Here is a 25,914-nt window from a genome sequence, read left to right on the forward strand (position 1 = left end):
TAGAGGTCACGCCGGCCAATAGAAAGCCAGAAGGGATGAGGTCGCCGATTTCTATTGGCTGTTCACCTGTAAACAGATTTTCTGTGCCCTGCCAGAGTTGTTACCGGCGGCCCCTTTAGATGATGTAAATATCTCGGGAAACGGAGTTACCAGAGATGACATTTAAATGGTTCAGCTCCAAAGACCCCCTAATTCAAAATCTAATCTGACATTTATTTTTATTTTTTAAACCCAAGGAGTAACGCCATTTTAAACATCGGGCCCAATAGGTAGAACCACTTGCATATATGCCGAAGATTTGAAAAACTGTAAAGTAATATACATTTATAGAGACATCACTTTTGGTGAGATTTTATTAGGTCCTTTTATGTATACAAATTCTGGCTTTAAACAGAAGGAGTGTAGTTAACAAGAGCGCTGGATGATGCCGACTGCCATTGTGAACTTGCTATTAGGGTATCCTTCCTGTGGGGTGGTTCTCTGGACAACAAATGGCAGATTAAAAAGGTAAGTGAGAGATTTAAAAACAAAGGAAAAAGAAAATGAGCATATGACATCAGAAAAGTCCTTTTGCTTTCTTAATATTTTGCTTCTTCCAATCCGGCAGTGCCTTGAAATCATTGGGAGACATCGCAAATATGGCAGTGAAATCTGCAGACGACAGGTATTCCTGTAGAGGGGAAGATGAGATGGGGCGTGTTGTAGGTTAGAATCAGGCTGCGGTCCCAGTCATGACTGTGACACGCGCGCCCGGCAGGGGGGGGCGGCACGTGCACAGCGCTAACCGCGATCTGCGGTCTCCAGGAGAGGGAGCTTGCGACGGGAGGGGGCGGGGATTTGCGAGGGCGTGGCCATCACGTCACGCGGCTGGTTCGCCCTCATTGGGTGAACCGCCAGTGGGGGGCGTGGCCACGCCTCTGTCGCAAGGTTTAAACTCAATTTCATCGAGTTGTAAAAAACCTTGCAGCACGGCGCGGCTGCACCTTCAGCGTGAAGGTGCGTACTGGGCCCAGCCCCATTGAGGGGCGGTGCTTACACGCACAGCGCACGCCGCGCCGTGCGCACAGGCAGTTACTGGGACCTCAGACTGTGCTGGGACGTATCTCACTTTCTCTGCCAGAGAACACTGCAATTGGTTGAAGGCACATCTGGCAGAGAATAGGTTACGCTAGGGGTCCTCAACTCCAGTCATCAGCACAACTGAACAGTTCAGGCTTTCAGGATATCCCTGCTTTAGCACAGGTGGCTCAATCAGTCTGGGGGGGGGAGGGAGGGGCGTATATGTTTGTTTTTGTATTGTGTTCATCTATTGGTCATAGACTTCACCTTACCAATTGTAATCTATTTTATTTCTTGACTAATAAATTGTTTTTAACTCACTCATTTCACACACAGGGTGCTTTTTAAAAAGGGTTCTCTTCTCAATTTGTGCCTGATATATTTAATGAACATAGTTTTTATTAAGGTTATTGTTTTCCAGCCTTAATATTAAAAACTATTAGCCCTTTTGGTGCCCATATCAAGTTCCTTTTCTTCTCCTCCTCCAGTATTGCAAGGGATGTACTGGTACGACTCTGTGTCTCACCTCTTTTCTGGTAGGATTCACCCCTTCAGGCAGCTCCTCTGTGGTCTTATCAATGAGTTCCTCAGCTGGGTAAGTTCTGAGAGGCTGAGCTAGAAACGAGGTTTGGGAGGTAAAAGAGTCTAGTTGTGTGCTGGTTAACTCCTGAAAGAAAGAAATAGGAATGTTAGGCTCTTATTCATACAGTTCTCAGTGGGTGACCCACCACCTCCCTTTGACACTGCACTACATTATAAAGTTGGTAGAATGGCATCATCTCGGCCCATACATTTGGAAGCATTGGAAGAAAAAAAAAAACAGATTTGAAAGGAAGTGAATTCAGGCCACTTCCATTACGGGAGAATATAAGCTACTCTATATCACTTGAGAAAGACCACTAGGTCGAAGCGTTGTATGGTTTTGGCTTTAATAAATTAGAATTCAGAAAATCAGTCAGTGCTCTGCAATTTCTTCCTCAGAATAAAGCATTTGCCACGGGGGGGGGGGAGAGGATTGGGGGGGGAGGTGCAGTTGACCCCCTGTAAGGCATTAAGAGGGTCTCCTGCATGTGTGATCTACTGTACATGTACAGGCTGCTCACCAAGGAGAATTGCTCAAAGGTGTTGGGGTCTCCCAGCTCAGACTTCAGGTCCTCGTAGGATTTTGTATTCTGAAAACAAACAGTATATATTGCGTCATCCTTTTAGTGGTGTGGAAACTTGATCAGATCTTTTAGTGGGGACACTATGTAGGTAAATGAATAACTGATGCAGATACAAGTAATGGAGATGTAGAATCTGCTAGAATAAAGTGAAGGAATTGTTGGAATAAAGGTACTACATGGATAAACACAGAATGTAAAAAGGAATTGCTGTAACAATGCAAACATAGGTCACTTACAGACCACTTAAAGGGGTCCCAGGCCAGGAACCAGCCAGTGAATGTGGGAGGCTCATAACCTTGTTTCACTACAATAATGGGGGTGTTAAGGTCCCGGGCACTGGGGTGACTCTTGAGATACTCCTGTACTGTGAATGCTGCTTCCTTCTTCTCAGTTTCATTTGCATCCTTCCCAATCCAAAAAAAGACCTGCAGGAATGAAGGAAAGGGCACATACAAAGGTGATTACAGTGAGGGTACATCAAAATCTCTCTTCCTCCACCCACTCTGTCCCTTTCTATCCCATTCACCATCATAGGTTGGGAGTACAGGGTATCGCAGAGTGGTCCTACATTAACTGCGATTGACTTGAGTTGGATTGCGGTGCGAGACTCTGTATTGTAGCTTAGTGAATCTCCCCCATATTCGCTCACCTGATCCCAAGTATCCAACAGGAACACATCATCTTCATCTAGATCATCTTGGTTGAAATCTGCGATCTCCGTTGCAACAAAGGTCCCAGTCTGGTTGGAGCATTCAAACAGGCGTGGGCTGATTTCAAGGGTTTCTTCCTGCAATCTGTCAGGAGACAAAAACAGAAACGGCCAGCCATGTAGAGGTTTTCACCCCCTAGGTTGAATCTCATGGCAAAGCTCCCCTAAAATTATTAGGGCCCTTTTATTATAAGAATCTGAAGAGGGGCTCATGGTTTCTTCCCTTTGATGACCGAATTTCAACTCTGCACCTGGGTGTGATTGCAAGTAAGTAATACAACAAGCAGAGCTTAAAACTACATTTGTTGCAATATTGCCACAGTTAATGAATATAATTCTCTAGTACGGGTCATAAATGAATGTTTATTTTCTGAATTTAGGTATTCAAACTTTTCAGCAAGTTAAGATGTTCCACGAACGATGTGTTTTCACATTGGAAACCAACACAAACCACTTCACTCGTTAAATGTTGAGGTGAGTTGGCTGGATTTCATTTTGTTTGGGTTTATAATGATTTAAACGTGACGAGAACAAGGGTGCTAGGTTTCTGTCGCTGGATTTTTTGGTTCGGTCTCTAATTATAATATTGGCCTGGCGCACACTGCATTGTATCTGTGGTCGCCCATAGCTGGATCAGCGCTTTACCTCTTGCTGTTGGCGTACTGACTTTTCCCTCCAAGAGCTAACCAGAATTCGGATGGCTCCTGACCCTCGGCCACGACCACCTTCTCACCCCTGGAAATGATGTCAGCCACGCTCTTGGCCATTACTCTTTCATCACCACTGCAGCCCTGCGCAGAGACAATAACAGGAGAGAATGAATATGCATTGTCATTTGTACACCATCCCATTTTCATTGTGTGGTGTGGAACCCCACTGTCCTCCAACACGGGGGTGGCCAATGCCAGTCCTCAAGGGCTACCAACAGCTCAGGTTTTCTGGATATCCCTGCTGCAGCACAGGTGGCTCAATCAGTGGCTCAGTCAAAAACAGAGCCACCTATGCTGAAGCACGGATATCTGGAAAACCTGACCTGTTGGTAGCCCTTGAGGACTGGAGTTGGCTACTTCTGCTCCAACACATGGCGCTCATAACCAGAAAGTCCACCACAGTAGTGGTTTTCATCTGGGAATGGGCAGACGGAGAAAAGAAGAATATTGTTCTTGCAATATTTTTGGGGACATTACGGAGAAAAAGCTTTGTTAGTCGGCAAATGTATAATCATACTCGTTAGTGGCTACTTTACGCACACTCAAAATGTGTGCCCTTGTCCACAACCTATTACACCAAGGTTGGGAAAGGTTTGCCCAGTAGGTTAGCTGGTGTTTACCACAATCTGTCCACTCTTGGTTTTACCTTTCCACACCACAGGTAGCAGATGCCTTTCGTCTTCAGCACAAAAACATCATTAGAGTTCAGGGAGGTGGCTCTGACTGGTACTTCAAAGGCCTTAGTGTTGTACTCATTCGTTCCATGCACCTGGAACAGTCGAATCTCGGGGGCCGTCTCTGTGCTATCCGCACGAGAGGTACCACCCTGAAGTGAAGAGTGAAAAAACAAACTTAGAAGGGTGTCTTATGTCATTAAATAACAATGTCAATCATGTGGCTGCTGCTATGTCATCCTGCATTGAGAGGGACACTTTCTGTGAACCATAGATCCCTTGTAGTTGTGTCACTAGGTTATCCTGCAATGAGATGGACATACTCCATGAACTAGAGGTCTCTTCCGTCCATGTGTCACTTTGCCATCTTGTTATGAAAGTGTAAAACTCGGTGGACCACAGGTGCTTTCTGCCCGCATCACTGTCACTCTACGTAGAGAAGAGCAGAATGTATGGGTTATGGGTCCTCTCTGTCCCCTGTAGGACTCTGAAGAGTAGGATAGACGTAGTTGGGTGAAGGTCTTTTTTGCCTCTGTCATTATGGCACATAGCAGTAGTCCAAAAGAGTAATAAGTTATAAAAGTCTATATGACTGGCCTCACCTCATACACCACCATTTTGCCTTTGAAGATAGCCATGAGGTGTGCAGGTTCCTTGCCCATGGGCACGCGCACCTGAACAGGTTGTCCATCATACTTTTGATCCAGGGCCACAGCCTGATAAGCGGATGCTGCAATCTCGTCTTGACTTGCATGGCGGCCCTGTGTGTAAGCACAGTGGGAAAGTAGCATGAACAATGAGGTCTCCAAGAATTAGGGAAGAATTATAGAAGAAAACTTATATCAGAACAATGCACAGTCAGAAGACCCAAGCTTGCTGCTGACTTTATGCTGCTGGAAAGACATGCAATTCCTTCCAAAGCTGTAGCTTTCTCCCTGGCAAAAACAATGAAAGAAATAACCTGCAGCTGTTCAGATATTCAACCTTCCGTGTGGGTACGTGTTTGCTCATTGCTATGCACCAAAAGGAAAAAGGGACAGAGCGCTGCACTTGTAGGGTGTCTAATGGAGCATCCTGTACAGAAAATGGCAAGGTCGTAATGACATTGCCTTCCTTAGGCAATTTCTGTTTCCAGACCCAGTGCCTTAACAAGTACCTATACCGGACCAAAAAACACACCGAAGGCTCCAGGGAACCTGAAAACTCTGTATATAGAACTGCATAAGCTGCCAGATGTGACATAAACACAAGGGGTTGTTACACGTCTTCTCCTTACCTGCCACATGTAGATCATGTAGTGGTACTTGTTATTAACAAGGTATTTGTAGAGCATCAGGTAACAGTCACCACCATAGAAATGACCTAGCCAGCCTTTTTCTACCGGTACGAGCTCCAAGTTCTCTATTCTCCAGACCTGCAGAAGGAGAGAATTAAAGGACACACACACACATTTGTTTACAAGACACACAGGACCAGATTGCCAGTTTTTACAGGTTTCTCATTTCTAGATCACATAATGTGTGCACTCCGCACTTGCACATTTTCCATGTGGGATGTCAATATGTCTGTATGTGCAAAAAGACAGATGTAACTTAACATCTTGTACTCTTTTACACTACAACAGTGCAATCCTTCAAGCTAAGATGTTTATACTATTATCATACTCGTAAGAAATAAGGGGAAACTACAGTTTAAAAAAAAGGCGTTATCTTTAATCTGCTACCTTCTGATACAGTGAGGAGCAACAGTAAGGCTGGGGCCATGGTGCCTTCACCAGTGGGGAGGCGTACGCTGCCGTGACATCACCCGCGTGAAGCGGGTGCGTTTTGTGGCCATTGGAGATGCGCCTTAAGATCTCCCTATATATACGGTGGAGACACTTATGCTGCATCTTATTTCATTCCCTCTGATAGCAAACAAAAGATTCAGAGCCTCTACCAATCCTGAAGACTATGTAAAGGGCTTTCAAAGTCAAGAATCAAATGTGACGTGAATGGTCTGGGCAGAGGGCCCAACAATTGTGCAATATAATCACCTCCACTTCCCCTGTTCCGTCATCCACCATCTTCTGCTGTGCAGCTAGCTCTGGCTTGGCATGCATGGTGTTGGCATCAAACTTCACCTGCTCCACTTTGGCTGAAAAGGAGCACATTGAGACGTGTTACAGATAGACGCTGTTAACGTCAACTGAACTACAAGCAATACTCTTGGCCAGTGCATTTACACCCACATATAAAGACAAGCATTCTTTGGGCAAGTACCATTCAGCTTGTCCTCAGTCACTCTTGGCTTTACATCTTTGGTTGATCAAGGAGTCCCCTGACTCATATCTAGATTTGGTTATCTAGCACAGGAATGTCCTTCTAAGCATTGAAATGTAAAACTGCTTACCAGTAGTGTAGCTTGGGGGATATCATTCACAAGCTGCAAGTTGAACAGCCCATACCTAAATAAATATGTAGCTTGTGTGGCATTTCACTGCATCACCTGAGCAATTCAGTAGTGGCCTCTTCTATTTTGATGCTCCAGCCCTTATGCTGACCTTGCAGCAGACCAGACCTTCTGGGACCTCTTACCACCCATTCACAGATGAGCCCGGTTTTAGTGGAGCCCAACTCAATATGACAGTAGCAGAAACACACTTTGTGTGCCAGACTTACCCACTTTACCAACAGTGTTTGTCTTTCCCATTCCAGTAGTTTGCTCCTTCGTGGACCACTTCTGGAAGAGCTGTTTAAACATGGCGGACTCTGACCCATCGTTCTGCACCTCAACGTTGGTGGAGGGAGGATAGTTTTTGGCTTTGATAAAATTCTGTCAGCAGAGGAAGCAGAACTGAGTGTAAGCAACTGAAGGAGAAATGGGTTCCTGAGTCTTGTGGTCTGGAGGATTGCATGAACAAAGTCACCATTAGATCATACAAAATTCACAATGTGAATGTTTCTGAATAAGGTGGTTAAGGAATCCACTTCGAGACCCAAGGACAACTCTCAATGTTACTAAACAAAATGAAACTGTCTTGCGCTTTGGTAGTTGGTCTCTGCACCCGTGGGTGTCAATAAAGTCAACCGAATGGACTTAATGTAGAATGGGATCTGCGCTGTTTCTTATAATATCATATGTATTTTATATTTTTATTGCAATCTATTTGCTGTATTCATGCATTATATTAATTTTTCTATTAATTTGTAGGTTTATTGTTATCTTATCCTCTGCCTTTGTTTCTTTTCTTTCTGTCTCCCCCCCCCCCCCCTCCTTCCCTCTCTTTTCCTTCCCTCCGCCCTCCCCCTTCCTCCCTCTTCCCCTTTTCTCTCTCTTTTTCTTCTTTTCTTTTCTTGCTGACTTTCTTTGACTTAATATATTATGATCTAGTTCCCTAGTCCTCATATACTTAGGGCCCTATGCAGAGAGCAGCGCTAATGGAAATTTCGGCATTTTTTAGGGAAATATGGCAATAATAAGTTAGGAAATGGCGAGTTCAGTACAAAGCGCCAGTTTTGTTTTTTTTATTAGTAAAACTCGCAGCGCGGGTGGCGAGAACCGAAATCTCGGCAGTTTTGAAAAGGGCCGTATTCAGAAAGGCAAGATCGCCATCTAGCGGCTGTTCGCGCCATTAAAATGGCGAGATATTCTACAATTAGCTCTGCCAACAAAAGTTGGCAGGAAGCTGGAGCTCACCGGCGAGAGGAACAAGAAAAAAAAACGCGCTTTTTTTTCAAATACGTTTCAACAGCGCGCATCTCGCCGTTTGAAACTCTCCATATTCATGCATGATTTTAAATGCAGTTTTCGGACCTTTCTGCATATGGAGATAAAATCACGCCATTATAGGTACAATTTATTACCATCTCCAATTTATTTTAGCGCTGCTCTCTGCATAGGGCCCTTCATATGTTATGTTATTGAGGTTGAGTGGACATAGTTACCCTTCAATAGGGTTTAACTATACTTAGGTCCTATGTGACATTTCTTATGGGTTAAAGTGGTCAGCACTCTTGCTAACGTTGTAACCAGGTTTTTAGATACCCCAGTTATTACAATGCCTTGCAATAGCTTTAGCATTAGGGATGCTGTTCATTATTTAAGGTTCTGTGGACACTATGTAAATACAAGCATGTATTACTAACTGATTACTATTGCTGCTAGTGTTTTAAAAGGCATTTAATATGAAGGGGTTAATAATGAATCCGTTTTTCGCGGGCTTTTTAATTTAAATGTTTAGGCTCAGGCCACGTCTCCCCACTCCAAGACAAAGCGCTGTTCCATAGCGTGAAACGCGTTGAGGGGGAGATCGTGGTGTAGCCTTCTGTGTGTGATGTGCCAATAAAGATTTGTGAATTCATCCGGAAGTAGCCTGGATCTTTGTCATGCGCAGTGGCGTCGGATCTTCTCTCTCGCCTCTCAATGTTACTAACCTGACTCAATATCATAACAATTTGATGTAACCCATATTTTCTTCGCCTAATTCCAGTGCATTTAGTTTACATTTGCCCAGCATTTATATGGAGAATAGGGAAAAACAGAACTGGAGTAGAATCCAATGATACCATGAAGTCAGGTTGACAATAATGAGCTCAAGGTCACTTTGAGCGTATCACTTTATTTCCCCTGTGTCTAAACTACTAACAATATATATAATATTTGTGGCAAGGAATCATTGCATTTGTATTGTTCTACAATGTGGAGCTATTCAAATAGCGGCAGTTTCGTTTAAGAAATGCTAGGTCATCTCAAATTCTTCCCTAGAACTTGTCTCATACAATATGTCTCGATCCCAACACACCCTGCACTGTCCGCTCGTCACAGTACTCACCAAGGCCCGTGTCATGGCTTGCTGTTTCTCCTCTTTTGTGGAATTTTTTCCTTTCCACACATAGATCTTTATACCACCCTGGTCTAAAATGAAGCAGTCCTGTCAGCGCAGAGAACGGAAATAGGACACAAAGAGAAGAAGGCAACGTCAGTGAGAAAGACACGGAAAGGGCTGCAGGTCCATATTTCAATATAGAGTCATCTTAACCTGTGTCCATGGCCTTCCTCTCAATTTAGCATCTACGAGTACACATCTTAATTACCTAGCTGGTGTCATTAAATGTCTCAGTTTGGCCTGTTGCATCAGCTCTGGAGCTCCAATTTCCTGGCATTTTTTGGAAATAAAACCTACATTGCCTTTGAGTCAATGGGCTAGTTGTTTGCGGTTAAGCTTGTAGCTTTGCCGTCCGTTTGTACTAGACTTGAATTGCCAGCATACTTACGTCATGGCTCAGCAAGTTTTGGGTCAAAGGTTGGGTTGCCACCTCTTGTACCACTAGGTTCCCATTTGTGTCCGTTACTCTACACAAGAATGTGAGAAAGGGGAAAGTGAGGTGGAGAGATGTTAAAATATCAGAGGTAAAAAGAGATATAATTATTTATTCAAACTGTACAAACTACAATTCCCCCCCATAAATATATATATATATATATATATATATAAAAATACCTGAGGCATAAAGTGAGCTACCCAAGGTCACAACAGCAATCAAATGTATCCCAAACCTAATGTTTGGAAATACGTTGTCAAATAATGTGTACATGGTCATATCTTCTTTGAAGAAGCAAATGCTCTTGAGCCTACACGCTTTTAGAAGCAGGAACTGGCTGAAGTTTCACGTTTACTGTTGAGCACACACCGATGACACCACAGCCAGGTCTGAGACTTTAATTCTCCTCTCCTAAAACATTTGAAGAGATGTATGAAGATCTCGGAACGCTCTGAAGTGGTCCTTTATTCCAGGGCTTGGTGACAGCACAGATTGTTAAAGACCTCTGCAGTGAGAAGTCCGTTGTGTGGCCACTTACTGGAAAAGCTTGATGGATGTTTTCACCGCGTGGTCCACCACATCGTCATTAATGGCCGCCTTAATTTCCTTCCTCGCTCCCAGCACATGATTCAGGATTGCCATCAGCTGGGGGGACCCTTCCTCGTTATCTCCCTCCACCACCCCAACCTGTGAACGCCCACCGCGCTCGCGGTCACGGATATCCTTTGCCAGGTTCATACCCTGCAACAAATACAAATAAAAAAACACTTGGCATGTGGGGGAACAGTCTAAGGGTGGGAGATTTCTAGGATTGAACTGACCGAAAGCATTTGGGCCAAAAGAAATAAACTTGTAGCCACTATGGATTCTTTGCAGGTAATAAATAATACCTCTGATTTAACCATCATAAGATTTAATAACGCAGAAATCTCCCTCAACTAACCAGCCACCTCCCCCCCTTTCTACAGGATTAAAACAATGGGGGTCCTCCAGAAGAGAACTGTTATTTTCAGCTCCGGGGATTCCCTGGTTCCCAAGATACGTCCCTGTAAAGTTAGCAGTGTTACTTCCTGGGTGTTAAAGGGAATATAAAGCACTGACCAATAGGAAACTACAACCGATGATAGGAAACTACAACCGATGATAGGAAACTGCAACCGATGATAGGAAACTACAACCGATGATAGGAAACTGCAACCGATGATAGGAAACTGCAACCGATGATAGGAAACTACAACCGATGATAGGAAACTACAACCGATGATAGGAAACTACAACCGATGATAGGAAACTACAACCGATGATAGGAAACTGCAACCGATGATAGGAAACTACAACCGATGATAGGAAACTACAACCGATGATAGGAAACTGCAACCGATGATAGGAAACTGCAACCGATGATAGGAAACTGCAACCGATGATAGGAAACTGCAACCGATGATAGGAAACTACAACCGATGATAGGAAACTACAACCGATGATAGGAAACTACAACCGATGATAGGAAACTGCAACCGATGATAGGAAACTGCAACCGATGATAGGAAACTGCAACCGATGATAAGAAACTACAACCGATGATAGGAAACTACAACCGATGATAGGAAACTGCAACCGATGCTAGGAAACTGCAACCGATGATAGGAAACTACAACCGATGATAGGAAACTACAACCGATGATAGGAAACTGCAACCGATGATAGGAAACTACAACCGATGATAGGAAACTACAAGCGATGATAGGAAACTACAAGCGATGATAGGAAACTACAAGCGATGATAGGAAACTACAACCGATGATAGGAAACTACAACCGATGATAGGAAACTACAACCGATGATAAGAAACTACAACCGATGATAGGAAACTACAACCGATGATAGGAAACTGCAACCGATGATAGGAAACTGCAACCGATGATAGGAAACTACAACCGATGATAGGAAACTACAACCGATGATAGGAAACTGCAACCGATGATAGGAAACTGCAACCGATGATAGGAAACTACAACCGATGATAGGAAACTACAACCGATGATAGGAAACTACAACCGATGATAGGAAACTACAACCGATGATAGGAAACTGCAACCGATGATAGGAAACTACAACCGATGATAGGAAACTACAACCGATGATAGGAAACTACAACCGATGATAGGAAACTGCAACCGATGATAGGAAACTGCAACCGATGATAGGAAACTGCAACCGATGATAGGAAACTGCAACCGATGATAGGAAACTACAACCGATGATAGGAAACTACAACCGATGATAGGAAACTACAACCGATGATAGGAAACTGCAACCGATGATAGGAAACTGCAACCGATGATAAGAAACTACAACCGATGATAGGAAACTACAACCGATGATAGGAAACTGCAACCGATGATAGGAAACTGCAACCGATGATAGGAAACTACAACCGATGATAGGAAACTACAACCGATGATAGGAAACTGCAACCGATGATAGGAAACTGCAACCGATGATAGGAAACTACAACCGATGATAGGAAACTACAAGCGATGATAGGAAACTACAAGCGATGATAGGAAACTACAAGCGATGATAGGAAACTACAACCGATGATAGGAAACTACAACCGATGATAGGAAACTACAACCGATGATAAGAAACTACAACCGATGATAGGAAACTACAACCGATGATAGGAAACTACAACCGATGATAGGAAACTACAACCGATGATAGGAAACTGCAACCGATGATAGGAAACTACAACCGATGATAGGAAACTACAACCGATGATAGGAAACTGCAACCGATGATAGGAAACTACAACCGATGATAGGAAACTGCAACCGATGATGTTGCCGCTTCTTATTTACTGGAGATTTGGCCGCCATTTTGTTGCCCAGATTTAAACCCTATAACTTCAACAGTAAGTACCTTAGGAACCAGGGGTCCTGGAAGCTGGAAATAGCATAGTAATAATAATAGCATGTTCTTGTATAGTTCCACTTCCATGGGCCCCCAGTTCCCATCTATTAAAAAAAAATAGGGGGTATTAAAAAAACAAGTAGTGGAGATTGCTGCGGTAATTGGAGGAGAGATCTGAAGCGTACGTACCACAATAACACGTGACAAATGTTTACACTTGTTGAACAAAAAAAAGTGTCATAACCATTAAGTATTCCCATTTTCCCCCCCTGACAAATTGCAGTAATAGAAATGCACTAATAAGGGGCCCGGTCATCATCAATATATCATCGGGATATTATCTAGTGGGGACCCCATTCTTAGAAGCTTTATTTTAAATGTGTGATTCATGCAGCCAAGTAAAACCTGTTCCAGGAACACCTTTTATAGTCTCTGAATTAGAAATATGCTGTGGACCAGGGGTGGCCAAGTCCAGTTCTCAAGGGCCACCAGCAGGCAAGACATTAGGGATATTAGGTGGTTTGATCAGTGACTCAGTCAACAACTGAGTCACCTGTGCTGAAGCAGGGCTTTCTCGAATGACTGGCCTGTTGGCGGCCCTTGAGGACTGGACCGCCCCTGCTGCGGACCATGTGCTCAGAGACTAAAGTTACAAAGTAGGCGTGAAGGACACCAAATTATATTTCAATCCCCTTCAAATGATATATTTGGTTCTACCACCGCAAAGGGACAATCATTTAAATGGAATCAGATACTCAATACTCCTTTCTGTGGCAGTGGTGTACCATCGGATTGCAGTTCCACGCCATGGAAGCCGTGCACATATCAGCACTCACAGGAACATGGGCATTTGCACTGTAAAAGCATTGGATTTGGCCTCTTTTTTGTTGTTGCACAGTCGTTCTTGCAGTTCTATGGAATAGAATTTAACCACATTTTGATGTACCCTCAATCTCTCCATTCGGTTGCTTCCTGGTCCATTCCACTGAATGATCAGCTTCCCCAGATCCAACAGGAAGACGTCTCCTACATTGAAACTATTCCACTCCATTGCCACCTACAAGAACAAGGCACGGGTTAAATATTGGCTACACATGGCTCTAAGCAATGTTTCCATTTAGGGCAATCGATTGAAACGGCTTGGAGCAGCAAAACAGGTTTCCCCCCTATTTTTATTTTTTCTATATTTAAAGCATGTGACAATTTAGAATTCTACATTCTTATCTAAGCTGGCGTTGTTTGGGGCTCCCGTTATAAATCGGTCAAAATCCTGCTTATATGCCTAACGAAATGGCCGCCTTTCAGTTTCAATCAATCCTTCAGTCAGCGTAACTCAGCAGCTACAATGTATCCTAATATTACTACGGTAATATTGACTATTGTTACAGTTTGCAGCTCAAACTGCAGTGAACATTGGCAACAAATGATCACAAACAGGAAAGTGTTGCAAAGATCTTGCACTGCTGAAAATGTGTACTAAAACCTGCTATAGAAAATCAAAGGATGCTCAGTATATTAAAATGTACAGGCAGTGCTCGGTTATCCAACGGAATCCGTTCTGGAAGTAGCGTTGGACAGTGAAACCGTTGTAAAGTGAGCCCCATGTTAATCAGTGGCGGTGAGCGTTGGATAACGCATTCAGGTGTCGAAAAATGGCCCATAGGGTTGCATTGTAAAGCGTTGGATATGCCATTTGTCGTAAAGTGAAATGTTGGATAGCGAGGACTCCCTGTATTCAAAATGGCATTAAAAGTTGAATATAAAATAGTCACTATTATCTAATAACATTTCACGTTTTGCTGCTTTAAACCCTTAAAAGCTTTGTGTGATTAAACAGAACCCCAGCCTTCCTATCATGGGTACCCAGAAACATTATCGCTAAAGAGGCTGGTTTATTTATTTTTTAAAGTAACATCTTTATTAATTATATACAATTTGCAACATTAGAATATATATATATATTTTTTATAATGTATTGAAATATGAAATGAAAAAGATATAGCAAAACCAAGTTATTGGGTCTTGAAATCTCGGCCACTACAGATTTTGTTTGTGGAACCCGTGGCTACATCCGGCATGACCCTAGGGTTCCACGGGACAAAAAGGTGGAAACCACCAAAGTAGGAACACGTCACCTAGGATTAACTTTAGGTTTTGATATTGAAATCGGTGATGTAACAGCAAAATAGTTCACCAGTTTCCAATAGTTAAGAACTTGCACTATTGGCCGTGTGCAGCTCTGGTCCTATGTCAACACTCCATCTCAATTGTGGCCTCTTTAGGAAAGGATTTCTTCTCTTAATATTAGTTTGTATGCCTGGTGTCACATTCAGGGCTTCTGAAGGCTGGAGTCCAGGTATCCAGCTTTCATCCAGGGCCTACTGCTCTTAACCCATCTTTATGACACAAGGAGACCCCCTATTGTTGTGACCTAGGACAAGACTTTTGCCACGGAGTACACCCAATATACATTAGGATCTGGGATATCTTTAACTCCATCACAGCTGCTCTAGCACATCATTGCCCTACCTTTGGCCTCTGATTTACCTTGTATTTAGCCTTCAGAGATCTGTAAAACTGAATCAGTTCAGCATCTAATTGGAAAGGAAAGGCGGGCAGGTGATCCCGTGGTTACCGCCTCTCTCCGTATATATCTCTTGCAGATCCATTACAGTGAAGAGGATTCCATGACCTTGCTTTCTTCCGCCACCGACTTAATACTATGGCCCCATTACTAGACAGGAGAGGGACTCACCTCTCCAGCCGTAACATTTTTCTTCCCCTTCACATGTAGAAGACGCTTCACATTGTACGAGTTCGTCTCCACCTGCTTCATTCCCGAGGCCACCCCTCCGTTCTTGTAACTGGGACAGAGGAATACATATAAACAGAAGACAGCAGACAACGGCCATTGAATTCACATACTCTATTTTTATACACAGTGCAAACCTTAGATCAGGAGTGGCCAACTCCAGTCCTCAAGGGCCACCAACTGGTCAGCCCTGCTTCAGCACAGGTGACTCATTCAGAGGCTCAGTCGAAGACTGAGCCACCTGTGCTGAAGCAGTGATATCCTTAAAACCTGACCTGTTGGTGTCCCTTGAGGATTGGAGGGAAATTGTGCGGTGAGAGCTTACAGTATGGTTGGTAACAAACTAGTTACATTTGAGAAATCATCTGAAGATACAGTAAAGCTCTCTGCGGCAAAACAAATGGAAAACAGTAATAATATCAGCTATATACTGCTCAACCCCGTTATAACGCGATCCGTTACAACGCGAATCCGCTTATAACGCGGTGCAAGCGTGGCTCCCAATTTTCATATTTCTGAATGCTTTACAACACGATTATTGGTATCTTAAATACTTTATTGTACAATGCATTCAATTGTACATTATTTCTAACGCGATCCGCTTATAGCGCGATGTGATTCTTTGGACCCCAAGCACAGCGTTAATGGGGTTGAGCTGTAGCTTGATAACTTGGTCTGTAGGTAGTTTTCATAGAACTGCCGCTTAGATTTGACTAAACTTGGATATCGATATCGCCTTTGTCAAACAAACGAGTTGTTTTTACCACTGAATTTATGAAAGGTTCAAGGCTTTGTATACCAAGTACCTCAGAGGTAATTGTGGGCTCATTGCAACGCCTGGCTCACTTATTAGCATGCAAAGGAGTAAGCATCACCTAATTACAAATGCAAGAGCAGAACAACAAGAGTGTCGCAGATTATCATGCAAATGGAGATGTAACGGCTAATTACCTAATCACTAAACGCCAGTATCGGGATAACGCTTTATCACCAGCCCAAGGTGTCAGGCTGATCTTGCCCTATAGACATATGCAATATAAGACTAGCCCAAGTTAGAATGGATGGTAAAAATACTTGATATGTATCATGTTCAATATATTAATATATTAACCCCTTAGAAAACCAATCTGCCAGCTGGTTATGTTCAACTCATGACGACTTGGCCACTCGTGCTACTGACAGCTTGACATGGGCACATAGGTTATGTTTTATTTATAGGGTGTTTATGCATTGGTAGCCTCAGGTATCAAAGGGGTTAAATCATTTGCTGCAATAGGGTTTTGGTACAAGGCCTATCACATAACCCGGTTGTAGAATAGTGTTAACACACAGACCTTTCTAGGAGTTGACGCTTATGTGTATTGCTAGCGTTACCGCTGGGTTACCGCTTTTCAGGTGCATGCGATTGAGCTTGAATATCGCACCCCACTTATGAATACGGAAACGTTAGTAAATATGTCGGAATTCGGAAAGAACATCGCTGCCAGAAGCCTGTGGTAAAAATCGAGGCCGATGCGTCTAAACTGTAAATATATAGGTTTACAGATATGAGGTATGAACATGGAAAATCCAACACTGGAAACCGCTTTATCACGGTTACCTGAAGTCTAGAAACTGTGGAATCACCAGCTCTCTGATCTTCCATTCACTGTAAGATGAGAAGTGATTCTCTGACGGATAACTTGGCCTTTCGTCAGTCACTACACTTTTGTTGTGCGGTTAGTTAATGGTACTCAGTACTCATTGGGGATGTTGCTCAGTGTAAACACATGGAGTAATTGCCTAGAGCTAATACCAGCTCTCGGAGCTTTGCCCTTTGTTAATGCACGCAATTACAAACATTTCATTCATGAAAAGGAATGTCCTGATCCATGTTTTATCAGGGGTGCGCAAAATGGGGGGCGCGAGATTCTCTGCGGGGGGCGCGGCGGTTACAGAGGCCCCGCGCTCTTCCCGAAGGCATTTAATTTAAATGCCGGGTGGAGCGACGAAGTCCTATGTACCTTCACTTACCTTGTCTCAGACGGCTTCTGGTGACAGAACGGGGTCACGTGATATCGCGTTGCCATGGCAACGTGACATCAGAACGCCAGAGCCAAGGTAAGGAGGGGGGGGGGGAACAGACAGCAGGCAGGGGGGTGCAGGGGGAAAAGATTGCGCACCCCTGTGCTTTATAATGTAACTGCAGCACAGAAAGGGATAAGAAATGATTTCTTCTGGATGGCAACACATCTCTCTCCAATGGTGAAATCTCATAGCACGTTCGACTCCTCCCTGTCCTTCTCCCCACATATAATAATAATAATTATATAATATATATATATATATATATAATTATAATCATAATCATAATCATATAAACGCTGTTACACATTCTTGCCGTTTCTTCCTTCGCAACATTGCTAAGAGACACTAAAACACTAATGCATGCCCTTACTCTCTCCCATATTGAATACTGCAACATTTTTCTAATCTCCATACGAAGTAAAAAATGATCCCCCTTTATTTTAAGGTTCTACAGTTTCGTACATCTCTCGTTCCACCCATTCCCGTCTCCTGTGCTCAACCCAAGGTTATCCCATTATAGCACCTATTACCGCTAAAGCCATCTCCCGTCGTAAACCATTTTCACTATTCTTTCCCCAACTATGGAACGCTCTTCCACTCAATATCCCTTAAGCACCTTGCTGTTAGTTTCCACATTCAAAGCCCAGCTGAAAATCCACCTCTTTTAAAGAGATGCTTCTTTTATTTTCTACCCCTCTACTACAAACTCCAGATGCACTTGAAAGCACTTTTAATAATGCCCTTTTACTTCTACAGTGTCTGTAAGCCTCGCAACATACCACTTAGATATTAAGCCCTTTGGGGCAGGGTCCCCTTTTGCCTTATGTGTTTTTTAACCTATTGCATTTATTCCCATTGTTTGTACTTTATTTACCTTGTACTGTTATTGTGTAAAGCGCTGCATACATTGTAATAATAATAATAATGTCATATGGTGCTTTTCTCCCAATGGAACTCAAAGTGCTTGGCCATTCAACAGTATGCAGCACATAGGAATGTTACAGACACAGTCCCTGCCCCGTGGAGCTTACAATCTATGATTTTGGTGCCTGAGGCACAGGGAGATAAAGTGACTTGCCCAAGGTCACAAGGAGCTGACACCGGGAATTGAACCAGGTTCCCCTGCCTCAAACTCACTGAACCAGTCCTCTTGTTGGTGCTTTATAAATATAATTATACATGCATACAAGTATTGAGGTCCTGTCACTGTTCCTAAGTGGGCAGAGGGTAGTTGAAAAGGACAAATACAGCTCAGTGAAAGACATTGGTCCTCACTGGTGAGATTGATTGGTCAGAGAGTATAATACTGGTATGTGATACCTACACGACACCCTGCTTGAAGTAGCCCTTGAAGGTGTCGCTCTCATAGCCCTGCACCTCCCTATGCTGGACAGCCACCCCTCCCAGATGGTCATCCATCTGAATGGTGTAGATGGCCGCTGCTCCTTGTTCATCCGTTGAGGAGTTACTCCCAATCCAGAAGTGGATATCATAGGTGAAGTTATTTCCAGTTTTGTGCGTCTAGAATCCAAAATCATAAAGAAAGTTATTGGCACATATTCGCAATCAGAGACAAAAAGTGTCAGGCTCCATCTCTCTTGCATTAAAAACATGCATTGTATACAGGCATGTTTGGGGGTAGGGTTGCCAGGTGGCTTCTCCAAAAATACTGGACACAATGGTGAAGGGTGGGATGTGACAGACACACACAGCTCCATGCGGTTTCCTCCTCTCCTTGGCCGCAACCCCAGGCTCCTGACACCCCTTAATATTGGTTGTATTACCCAGCAGCAGCCAATCAGGTTGGAGGAAGGTGTCCAGCTCCCTAGCAATAGCCCTGCTCTGGTAAATCCCGCGGCCCCAAAGCCGGTCAGGTCACTATATGCAGAGAGGTAATACCGGTATACACATACATATCAAGAATTAACCTCTCATTTTTTACTGGACAGAGTGTCCAAATACAGGACAGTCCGAGTCAATACTGGACACCTATTGGTGGAGGGGGGGAGCGACTTCCCACCGATGTGCTTTTCTTTTACAAACACAAAAATACAAGATTTATATTGAAAGCAGTAATCTGAGAATGTGTGCACTTTGGGTAAACAGCTCCATGCTGTTTCCTCCTCTCCTTGGCAACAACCCCGGGCTCCTGACACCTCCTACTGATTGCCTGTATTATGGTTTATTCAAGGGGTCCAATTATGGGGTACTAAGGGATTGGTGAACTCAGGCCCCCGCCCCCCATAGTACATACTACTTATAGATTGCAGAAAGAGAGGGGTTACACTGATATTTATCCAAGTAATGTACAGAAGGGTTTTGTGGCACCAAAAGTATTATACACCTCCAGTCTCAAAACACACCATTAGAATCATGTAGCAGTCTCCATCACAGAAGTTCCCGTAGGTTTTCTCCGGTACGGGAATCATTTGCATACTCTAAAAAACAAGAGAGAGAAAGAGAAGGAAAAAACACACACAGGTGAAAAGGGATTTTTGTCATTTTGTCATTTTCCATGCAGCATAAAATAAATGGCAACTGTATCCTGATCACTGGGGTTCTGCCAAACACATTGAAGGGGAATTAAGGGACGGAATCTCCCAGTGAGAGATGTCACTGCAATGTGTCCTCATATAGAAGGAGTTAAACCCCTGGTGCTGTTTTTTTCCTTTTGATAATTCTGGTGCTGTTTTTGTCTCACCCGTTTTGCAGTCCATAATACTTGTATAAGAAGGCCCATTGGTATATTACGGCGTGCCATTGTATACGCAGGCAAATTACAACCGTAATCAATCTTTCCAAAACCTGGTCTTCCATACCCTTTAACTGCACCTATTTAGCAGGTACCGCACCTTTCGTTTATGTCCTTTACCTACTAAATGCCGCCCATATGTTTTGTACCTATTTCTGCCTCTGGCTGTTCAAGCTTCAGCTAATTAAAGCAGCTGGGAGATTGATTACTTATGTGCTAATGATTAGCTGATTATGGGGGAAGGGGAAGTAATACCCTTTCTAGTGTGTGTGTGTATATGTGTATAAGCATATACCAATCAATAGACTAATACACATATATTATAGATAATATGATCGTTACATATAGTAAATTGTACGTGTTATTGGGGATTACTTCAGTGGGGCCAAATGTTGGGGGAGAGTCTGATTAAACTATACGCCGATACTGTACTTGGCTTGGAAAGGCAGCATTACCTCTATCCTCCATATCTGGAGCCCCGGGGTGGTTTTATTCAGAGTTTTTTTTACTTTGTCATCGAGTTCTGTCATCTTCAAAAATTCTTATGACATACGTCACCTGGAAACCTGAAGCAAAGAAATGGAGAGAAGAATAATCAGGTTATTTTCCATTTCTTAGCTGTCACACCCCAGGACACGAGTCCTGGGGAACACAAGGTCCCGGGATATGGAAGCTTTGGAATGAAATGTTTTACGTTGTGGGTTCCCGCACAGGGGAATGCAGCCACCTCCTGTCCAGCCCGTGATGAAGGACTCCAACACCAGATCAAGTAGATTAGCTTGTTTCCATGTTTTGTGTTTATCAGGGGTTCTCAATCTGGGGCCCCTGAAACCCTTCAAAATGTCATTCGTCGTGGCTTTGTAATTACTTCCAGGAGTTCAGATTGTTAAATACAGGACCAGAGAGATAAAGTCACAACGAGCTCACACCATATCTTTAGCTGAGCAAACAATGTCTTGTATATAATGTACTCTATAGCCCATTTCACTCATTGTAACTATGTATTTGTAACCATGTGTTGTCATTAGAACTCTGTGCCCAGGCCATGTTTGAGAACGAGATGTAACTCTCAAATGTATTACATCCTGGTAAAACATTTTATAAATAAATACCAGGATTCAAACTCAGTGTTTACAGTCAGTGTCCTTACTCACTAAGCCGCTCCTTTCACTCCAGACGAGGAAGAGCACATCACAGGTAAGTTATATAAACCCTGATGAAGACCGAGACTTTGATTCTTTCCTTCAATAAAACTTTTGATCACTTACCGGTTATGTGCTGTTCCCACTTCTACTCTGACCCATGGGTTTTGGGTGACATTAATTTACATGATATATATTATACATACACACACATTATTTAGGTTATGGTGGGTGAAAAAGGTGACTGAAAACCCTCCACCGTATAGCATATAGCAAATAAAAATATCACTTGTGAGCACATTCACATGTCTTAGACAGGTCGGCAACCCTGTGTGCTCATTTGCATGTAATTTCCCAGAATCCCTTGCTGCAGTGGAAGCACTGCATGCTAGATGATAATGGTGAAAGGCAAGGTTGCAGACCTGTCTAAGACATGTGAATGTGCTCAAAGTTAATATTTTCATTTGAGATATATATTACACACACACACACACACACACACACACACACGTCTAAGATAGGTGTACGTTGGACAGCAAGGGAAGTATGGGGGCCTTCCATATGTTTATTAGCTTTGGAGTAGTCCTGATAAGGAATAACGTCTGGTGTATATTATTAAAATCAGGACGAGTGCTATTGACCACGTGGTTCTGAAAAACGATCTGGCTGGTGAGAACCAGAGGAGTTGTTAGTTAGTAATGTATCCACAGCTGATAAAGCAACCGTTCAGTACCACACAGGGAAGGGAACGAGTGACCTGTGCATTAATGCACGAAGCTTCCTCTTTGCCTGTAGCTTCTCCACTGATTGACGTGATAATGGAGCAGATTTGGGGAACCTGGAGACTCACATGGGTTCTATATCTTTCCTGCGCTTGGTAAACGCTGAAGGGTTTTATCATGTTTTTTCTCACCATATTTCAATTGTGTCTGGTTTAAGGTCTCAAAAGTTCACTTCCCATTTTTGTATGTTAACACAAGTCGACTATCACATCATTTTTTTTTTTTTAAATCTTCGTCAACCGCTTTGCAAAAGCCGACAAACTGCACAAAAGTCAGCAAAAACCTTGCACATTTGTGCAACTCTGAGTGAATTCTAATCTGAGATTTAGCTGTCTCAGTAAGGCTAATAAACAGAGGGGAATTAGACCCACTCAGACGCTTGGTAAACTGTTTAACATAAACTCATGGGGGTGGAACAGGCCCCTCCAGGATTGAGGCTTTCAGGAATGTTTAACTGTTTATCCCTTCCTGTAATTTATGCATTTAGCAAAATAAATAAATAAAATGGAATATAAACCAGGTGTTCTTAATCTGGGGTCCATGGACCACCTGGGGGGGGCGGAGGGGTCAAGAAAAAAAATACATTTTAGAACTGCCTAAAACAGAATGAAAACTCAGTCGATATTTAAGTTCCGCAAACTCTAGAAGCAACCACAAAGGCCTTGTTTCTGTCACTCGCTGTATCCTATCCGGAGTTCATATTTATTTTGCTAATTTAACGCATTTTTATGAAAATATATTATTTTATAGTGTGGGGGTCCGTAGGCAAATACTGGAGGATCAAGGGGTCCATAGGCTCAAAAATGTTAAGAACCACTGCTATAAAAACACTGCCTGGGCCCCTTCCAGGGATATCGCTGATCCTATAACAAGACAACGCACACGTTCTTTCCCTAAATTATTTAGACAGGACAGTGGTTTCACCCTACCCCAAAGCGAGTAGATTTTCCCCATTATAGAAACAAAATAAACCGCATTGACGTTATTTCGTTTTCCGCGTCCGGGGCACAGCGAATAAGCAGCGCCACATCGCGACATGTTCACCGCCAAACACACATTTGGTATGAGAAAATGACGACATGAAACACCCTCTATAGCAGGCGTGAGCAACTCCCGTCCTCAGCGGCCGCCCCACGCCTGCTCGGCAGCCACGGAACAATTCAAGTGTGTTACTTAAAAGACAGGAAAGCGTCACCTTGTTCAGCAAACTGTTCTCACCTCGCACTCCTTGTGTCCTCTACCACATCCTATCGCTGAATGTTTTATGTATTTTTAACTTTGCAGATAAATGATAGATATTCTGGCTGCTGGGAGACCGTGCTGACTGCAGGAAACCAAAAGGGCAATAATCAGCTTTATTACCAATCAAAAAAAGACACAAGGCTCTATATATCAAGGCAATGTTGGTGCAAACTGGGGTATTTGTATCCTACCTGTGTCAAAGCATTTTGCTCCAATTTAGCTCTGTCTGCCCCAGCTTGCACCTTGGGAAGAGTCAGTAGGAGGAGTTGGGGGAGTTACATGGGGCACAGATTATAATGAGATGTATGACATTCTGCGTTTCTGCCCCAGCTTGCACCTTGGGGAGAGTCAGTAGGAGGAGTTTGGGGGAGTTACATGCTGCACAGATTATAATGAGATGTATCACATTCTGCGTCTCTGCCCCAGCTTGCACCTTGGGGAGAGTCAGTAGGAGGAGTTTGGGGGAGTTACATGCTGCACAGATTATAATGAGATGTATCACATTCTGCGTCTCTGCCCCAGCTTGCACCTTGGGGAGAGTCAGTAGGAGGAGTTACATGGTGCACAGATTATAATGAGATGTGTCACATTCTTTCCCCCTTATATTTGCCAATATTTCTTTTCTTTAGCTGAAGTGGTGTAAATCTAGCATTCTGCACCCAACGTAAGAAACTGTTCCAATCCTGCAGCTCTTCTCCAAAATACAGAGCAATGCGTCAAAGCAAACTGTTCTCTGCGCACGTGGATGCAAAGAGCCCACCGGATCCCAATGGAACTGCCCACAAGAGGAGCCCATGCAATGTTTGTAAAGTTACGGCAACCCCCATTATTACAGAACCAGACTCTTCATGGTCACTTTGTGGGGTTCCAGGAGCACATCAATAGCTGGACGCATCCTGTAACATGTGCTGAATACACAGAGGAACAACACAGCACCACCTCAAAGTGTTCATCTACCCCTGGGAGCCGAGCGGCTGCAAGCACCAAGTAAATGTTACAGCTGTAGAGATCCAGAATATAACTGGACTCCTCGCTGACCAGGGGACCCATCAATCCTTTACACAGGACAGTGAGAGTTCACGTGAAGAATAAAAAGGCATCATAATAATTAGACAATGAGGAAGGGGAGTATCCCCTCCCTGCTAATGAAGATTACCTTGCAGCTTTAGACAGTACAGGCAGTCCTTGTTTTACAACGAATGGCTTATCCAATGCTATGCAATGCATACCTATGTTCATTTTTACAACGCCAAAATGGCTTATCCAACGCTCTTACGACGCTTTGCAAAGTTGTTTATGTGTGTGTATATATATATATATATATATATATATTATATATTATGTTATATAATACAGTATATGCACTATATAATGTATGTGTGTGCTGCATATCTTATTCTCTGCGTAAAATATTTTGTGTATTTTAGCATAAAAAATGCCTTCAGGAACGGAACCTTTCATTTAAACTGTGTTCCTATGGGAAAACGTGTTTCACTTTACAATGTTTGGCTATCCAACGCCATTTTGAGTAACGCATTGTGTCGGATAACCGAGGACTGCCTGTATATTAAATCAGTATATGAAATCAAGGCAAAAATAGTGCACGTGAGCAGAGCGTAAATTATATTTTTACTTGCATCAAAAGTAACAAGATGTTGAAGTCCTTTGCAGGCAGAGGAGCCTGGAATATAATTGTGTGCGGGCCGCTCCGGCAGCGAATGGGTTAGATACGTTTCTTACATTTGACACTATCCCAGATCTGCCAGGTTTTCTGATGCAATAATAGGGGGGAAACGATGGACAAAGACGCAGAATTTCATCCATCCCATTCTAATATGCAGGTCAGTCCTGCCCAGCCTCTCCTATAACACCTCCCCAAAATATTTCAGGCTTCACTGGCACTTTTTACAAAAGCATTATTTTGTTTTTCTAAATGAGAATAACGACTCCATTGTCTCCTGTAAATCATGCAAAGTATTACATTTTATTGTCCAACGTGTACTGATAACCAGTTTGCTGCTGGGAAGGTGCGTTATGCAAAGTATAATCATTCAGTGTTGGCTCTTCCAGCAGGGAAGGTGTTAAACCAAAGCATGATGACGGCCAGGTGTAAGCACAGATCAGCTGTCTGATATCTGAATCACCCTCCTCCACACAAGATGCACTTACCTGCCACATTAACTCATGTTACATAATTTCATACTTAATGCATGTAGGTGCTGAAATGTTCTTAATGTGATCGAGTAAATAGGGTCATTTATAAATCACTATGTTAAGTAGTTCTTGATTGCAGGATATGCCAAACAATACATTTTTTGCAAGTGACATTTAGTTGGCACGGAGACAATGCATCGATCGTTGAATGACACCAAGATAACATTTCTTAACCACCTTATTCTATAGTATAAGCACAGGCACGTGTAACAGTGACCTTTTACAAGAGGTGGGGAATAAGGAGCTCAATATTGGAAGTTTATTAAATTAATACAATACAAAAGGGATGATTTTTCCCATTGGCACATGCAATCAGTAACAGGAGTACTGATTCCTACCCAGATTTGAGCAATTGGGCTGTGTATA

The 25,914-nt window shown here is 43.1% G+C and overlaps 1 protein-coding gene and 1 long non-coding RNA gene across 4 annotated transcripts in view; one reads left to right on the forward strand and one right to left on the reverse strand.

Moving 5' to 3' along the window:
• Positions 1-335: 335 nt before the first annotated feature.
• Positions 336-25,914, reverse strand: part of VIL1 (villin 1) — a 39,753-nt gene continuing 14,174 nt past the window's right edge. For 2 of the 3 annotated variants that reach the window (XM_075609673.1, XM_075609672.1), the window contains exons 2-20: positions 20,624-20,734; positions 19,780-19,854; positions 18,741-18,937; positions 15,293-15,401; positions 13,484-13,594; positions 10,160-10,362; positions 9,574-9,652; positions 9,132-9,230; positions 6,979-7,132; positions 6,354-6,454; positions 5,595-5,732; positions 4,921-5,079; positions 4,291-4,470; positions 3,580-3,725; positions 2,875-3,019; positions 2,462-2,650; positions 2,163-2,231; positions 1,586-1,726; positions 336-670 (exon numbers count right to left, since the gene is read on the reverse strand). In XM_075609673.1, the coding sequence (XP_075465788.1) occupies positions 557-670; positions 1,586-1,726; positions 2,163-2,231; positions 2,462-2,650; positions 2,875-3,019; positions 3,580-3,725; positions 4,291-4,470; positions 4,921-5,079; positions 5,595-5,732; positions 6,354-6,454; positions 6,979-7,132; positions 9,132-9,230; positions 9,574-9,652; positions 10,160-10,362; positions 13,484-13,594; positions 15,293-15,401; positions 18,741-18,937; positions 19,780-19,854; positions 20,624-20,698 (2,484 nt within the window). In that variant the 5' untranslated portion in view covers positions 20,699-20,734 and the 3' untranslated portion in view covers positions 336-556. Of the gene's footprint in view, positions 671-1,585; positions 1,727-2,162; positions 2,232-2,461; positions 2,651-2,874; positions 3,020-3,579; positions 3,726-4,290; positions 4,471-4,920; positions 5,080-5,594; positions 5,733-6,353; positions 6,455-6,978; positions 7,133-9,131; positions 9,231-9,573; positions 9,653-10,159; positions 10,363-13,483; positions 13,595-15,292; positions 15,402-18,740; positions 18,938-19,779; positions 19,855-20,623; positions 20,735-23,310; positions 23,417-25,914 lie in introns of all 3 variants that reach the window. The other variant, XM_075609674.1, reaches the window with a different exon arrangement.
• On the forward strand, positions 2,083-24,609 carry LOC142499798 (uncharacterized). The gene is made up of 3 exons (XR_012802745.1): positions 2,083-3,201; positions 3,315-3,408; positions 23,964-24,609. It is a non-coding gene; the product is annotated as an uncharacterized LOC142499798 (long non-coding RNA).

This window comes from Ascaphus truei, chromosome 7, assembly GCF_040206685.1.
Source record: "Ascaphus truei isolate aAscTru1 chromosome 7, aAscTru1.hap1, whole genome shotgun sequence".
Taxonomy (NCBI): domain Eukaryota; kingdom Metazoa; phylum Chordata; class Amphibia; order Anura; family Ascaphidae; genus Ascaphus; species Ascaphus truei.